General features: G+C 42.0%; 1 protein-coding gene across 1 annotated transcript in view; it reads left to right on the top strand.

Moving 5' to 3' along the window:
- Positions 1-989: 989 nt before the first annotated feature.
- Positions 990-5,085, top strand: part of ARRDC4 (arrestin domain containing 4) — a gene marked incomplete at its 5' end in the record, with an annotated part of 5,443 nt that continues 1,347 nt past the window's right edge. The window contains 5 exons of the mRNA XM_010133523.1: positions 990-1,056; positions 1,333-1,480; positions 3,283-3,385; positions 4,084-4,340; positions 4,910-5,072. Of these exons, the coding sequence (XP_010131825.1) occupies positions 990-1,056; positions 1,333-1,480; positions 3,283-3,385; positions 4,084-4,340; positions 4,910-5,072 (738 nt within the window). The remainder of the gene's footprint in view (positions 1,057-1,332; positions 1,481-3,282; positions 3,386-4,083; positions 4,341-4,909; positions 5,073-5,085) is intronic.

The raw sequence follows: 5,085 nt of genomic DNA on the forward strand, positions 1-5,085 counted from the left end.
CGCCTGCTTTTTCCAGAGCGGGGAGGCTGAGGGTTGAAATCCTCTCCAAGGAGACATCGGCATCGGTCCCGGGTGCCGAGAAACGGCGTGAGGCCTGGGTGGGTGCCCGGTGCGGTCATTCCCGTACTGGAAACCCCAGGCCGGTGTAGCCGCAGCCCTCACATGTGTGCCCAGGGAGGTGTTGCGACACGGTCACTGTGTGTACAGCTGGGAAACGCGGAACGGGGCCAGGAGAAAGTGCAGCGCGCCGTTCGGTCCGCCCTGCGCTGGGTTCCCGCGGGGGTTAGCTCCTGGGTGCATCGCGTCAGGCACCGGCGTGTTGGCTGTACCCTGCGAGTGGCATCTGGGAGGCTGCCCGTGGAAGAGACTCGAAGCAGTCCGCCACCTTCTGCAGTGGCCTTGGACACCGGAGGAAGGTCTGTGTGACAAAGGGCTGTAGCTGGCAGTTTTGGCACTCGGACGCTGCAGCACTAGGGCAGTGTTGAAGAATCACAGGGGAATGGTGTTCCTGCTGTGAGGGTGAAACGCGTCTCGAGTTTATCTGTAGGAGAAGTGAATGTAGGCCTGTAGAGATTGTGTAACAGTAGGCCCTCTATGAATACATTAATAGTATTTCATAACACTGACCTTAAATCGCAGCTTTTTAGCACAAGAATTAGTTTAATGGTTAATTGAGAAACTAGATTAATTGCTGTCATGATGAAAAGGAAAAGAAACCTCCTTTATGCTTTCCAGAAGCCATTTTGGATTAGAAGTTGGCCAGAGTCCTGAACCGAAACTGAGTGTCTCCATGTTTCCTTGATTTTTTTTCACTGAAATCACAGCATAAATAAAGCATGGGCTCTAATCCAGAACCCACTGGGATCAATAAAAACTTATCCTAGTTCCTTGCATCTGGGTGTTTTTGTACATAAATAATTTATAAAAGCATCTCTTTGTTCTTCTATTTATGGAATAACTAAAACATACTATTCATTTTTATCCTACAGGTGAAGAAAGCTTAATTCTTCTAGATGGAAGACATGAATTTCCGTTCAGCTTTCAACTCCCTCAAGAGTAAGTTAAATAATCCAGCCTGAAGGGATTGTGCTGGTCACTGCTTATTGTGGAACATTTAATTTGATTGGAGTTTTTTGAATATCAAACCGATGGGTCAGCTTTATGCATTTGTCTTAATCAACCACCGCACAGACGCGCCGCGTTTGCTTCAGTTCCCCTGAGGCCCTAAAAGTACAAGCTGTAAATGGGTAAACATTTATGTACACAGGAAGCATTCGTGTTTGGAACTGACTTATACACTTAGGGTGATGCTTTTATGTCTGCTTGTTTCAGACCTCTGGTGACCTCTTTTACCGGCAAGTACGGCAGTATTCAGTACTATGTGAAAGTGACTCTGGAGAGGCCCGCGGCACCTGATCAGAGCGTACAGACAGAGCTCCAGGTCATCAGCCATATCGATGTCAGCTCACCAGCTTTACTGGTAAGAGGGTCCTCCAATCCTCCTCCCCGCTAAGCCAGCTGAAAGAGAAAAAAAAAAAAAAAACCAGTATTTCCAAGTTGTGTTCACATCCAGCCATAACCATTCCATGGTATTCTGGAGTATCATTTTCTGACTTCTGAAAGCATATAAGCTGCCTAAGCTTTTCTCTATAAATAGCCGATCTTAGGTTGTGTGAATAGCAACCAGAGTGGTGCTTTTTAATACCATTGATTGCGTCCCTGCTGGCAGAGATGCCCTTGCCAAAAAGTTATGCAGGCTTCACATGCATAAACAAGGCTTAATAATAATAATGCACACGCCTAAAGTAGTTACTCTTACCAGAGCAACTACATTCGGAGGGCTGCAGTGTCCCAAACTCTACAGTAATAGTAGGTTGAGGAACAGTAATTACAGAGGAGTATTAATCATGCCCAGCCTGTCATTTATGCTCTGGCCATTATGTTACGTATCCTTCCATTCTGCATGTCGTTTTCTAACGTTAAGTGCGCGCACGCAGCTGCTTCAGAGATCTTTTCAGTTATTTCCTCATGACAGATTTGGCCACATGAAAGCATTGAGTTTCTAATAATTGCTAGAAATACTGTAGAGTAATAAGAAAGATCAGACATTAAGTAATGAGAAAATAGGCAAGATGGAAGCTAATGAGCTGGATTCTTTTATCTGAACCCATATTACGAAAACAATATAAAATTATACCTTGCACTTTCATGATAGCAACTGGATCTAAATGGTAATTCATTTAAATATGAATGAGTAATTTCTATTTTATTTCAAATGCTGGGATAATTTTAACATTTCATCATGATGTGAACGTAGCTCAGAGATGTTTTGAGCAGGGTTTTTTCCTCTTTATATGCTTACGTTTTAATCTTTCTAGAGGGAACTTAGGGAAGTATTTTGGCAGTGACACATGTAAGCAGAATACAATCTTTATATTCAACAGTGTATGTTAGGAGCACAAAGACAGCACATCCAGGTGCTGTGAGGACAGAGTAGCCCACAGGTTATTGCACAGGAGAGGGCTGTGGGCCACGTGAAGTAGGCAGCACCTGTCTTTATGGATTCCAAGGCTACCACCAAAAAAGTGCAAAACAACGCAAAATTCAAACTTTAGAATTTATTGACTCGGCACTAGTGGCCAGTAAATCTTTTTCAGGAGCATGAATCCTGCTTTGGACCCTTGACATGTGTACTTGTATGTTCTAAGTTCATTCTAATGAAAAATTCACAGTGTAAAAGTAATCTAATGTGACAGTCCTCCATGAGTAATTTAGATGGGTTTTGTCATGGGCCTAAATTGTTTCAGGGTTGTGCGGCTTGCATGACCTTCACCCAGTGCGTATCCATTTCTGCTTGCTTAGGAAGCATACAAAGGTAAAACAGTTCACTGTTTAGCTGTTAGTTACTCACATTAACTCTGCATTCTTCTGCACTGAGGAACACGGGCATCAACACCACAGGGCTCCTTTAGACCTTAAAAAGACACATGTATAAAAGTTGCTAAATTGGTCTTTCTGAAGACGAGATGATGTCCAAGTGCACCTTGGTCTCTGTGGTTCCTGGCTGATAGGGTCTAAATGCAGCCTGGTGGTGTGAAACAGCTGTACGTTCAGACTGCCTTGGTTCCATTGGACGCGGTGGCAAAGCTCCTGTTGCATCGAGTAGTGATGGAAAACAAGGGGATTTTAGAGCTAGATTGCAAATGCCTGCTATGCATAACATTAAACTGCAAGCGAGTGAGATGTTTAAGCCATAAATGAAAAATACTCTGTATTTTACAGACCCCTGTAATAAGAAGTCAGGAGAAGATGGTTGGCTGTTGGTTTTTCACCTCTGGGCCAGTGTCTCTCAGTGCCAAAATTGAGAGGAAGGGATACTGTAATGGTAAGAGGAGTTACCTTCAAAATGCGGCTATTAAACATCTAACAGGGCTTTTCTTTAACTTCGGCAAAGGCAGCACCTCGTGGCTGGAAGACTAGCTGTGTTTAGCAGGTGGTAAATTGATCTGTATGAACTTGCTTTAACAAAAAAATCATCTTGTTTTTCCCCTCACTCTCCCCTTGGGAATATAAATTGAAAGGAAGCCCTGTTAGTAATCCTACGGAAAAGCCATGTACATTTGAGTGTAAAGAACCACAAATTACTTTTATTTGGGATAAAATATTTTATTTGGCACGTAATTGGATTTTTATGTCATGATTGTGTAAGAGTGAGCTTTAGCAGCTTGTCATCGTGATAACATCAGATACACTGAAGAAATAAAACAGTCTGAAATGTTAGTCCTGTATAAAAGGAAGATTGGTGCCTAATTTGCAGATAAAGCTTTTACAGCTTGTTCATATTACGCTTAATGTTTCAAAACGAATCATTGTTTATATGTAAAATATAGTAGGTGGCTATAGCTCTGCCTGGATACCACTCTGAAAAAAAAAATAAATAGAAGCCAACCTAGCTGGAGGAAACTTAACAAGTATTGTTCTCACAACACTGCAGATGATGTACGTGCTGCATAACATGCTTTGATACTCCCAGAGGAAAGTTGGTAAATACAAATTATTCATTGAACCTCTTCTGTCTTTAAGGGGAAGCCATACCAATCTATGCAGAAATTGAGAACTGCTCTTCTCGTTTGGTTGTTCCAAAAGCTGCCATTTTCCAAACACAAACTTACCTGGCCAGTGGGAAGACAAAAACTTTCCGTCAGATGGTTGCCAATGTTCGAGGAAACCACATTGCCTCTGGGAGTACAGATACCTGGAATGGGAAAACTCTGAAAATCCCACCTGTATCCCCCTCTATACTTGACTGCTGTATTATTAGAGTAGAATATTCATTAGCTGTAAGTATTTTATTTGTATTTTATTACAAATGTGCATACTCTTGAATATTGAGTTGGGAACAGAAGAATATTCTCTACTGAGCAGCTATTAGGATTTTAGTTTGGGTACAACAATAAATGTAAATAAATACCTTATACTGTATAGGTGAGCTACTGAAGATGAAGAGATTCTGAAATGCAAAGATAGGAGTAGTGGGGAAAATGTAAACATGTTTCTGAGGAAGAAGCAGCTTAATTTTAGACCTGCAGAGGTTATTAGGAGGTTATTAGTTCAGCTTCATGGGTTCCTCTAGTGATTCTTCTCAGAAATGGGAAGGTAGGACTGAAAGTCAAGTGCGTAATTACTTCTGATTTGTATTTTTTTAATGTCATCTAGAGGCAAGGAACAGAAAGAAGGAAGTTGCTGGAAAGTAAGGAAAGCTGCCAGAGTATTGGCTAAATATAGTTGGGCTGAGAAAACTCCTAGTTTTTCAACAATCTGCAGTGTAGGGAGTAGGGTAGCTTCTAGGAGCAGCAGTTCACTGGGGTCTCATGATGGTTTTTTCTTTTATTTGGGGATTGACATACAGGTCTATATCCATATTCCTGGTGCTAAGAAATTGATGATTGAAATGCCTCTGGTGATTGGCACTATTCCATGTATTGGATTTTCAAGCAGAAACTCCAGCATTACCAGCCAGTTCAGCATGGATATGAGCTGGCTGGCATTGACCATGCCAGAACACCCTGAAGGTAAGACCTGCTG

The sequence above is a fragment of the Buceros rhinoceros genome, unplaced genomic scaffold (assembly GCF_000710305.1).
Source record: "Buceros rhinoceros silvestris isolate BGI_N320 unplaced genomic scaffold, ASM71030v1 scaffold28523, whole genome shotgun sequence".
NCBI classification, from domain to species: Eukaryota; Metazoa; Chordata; class Aves; order Bucerotiformes; family Bucerotidae; genus Buceros; species Buceros rhinoceros.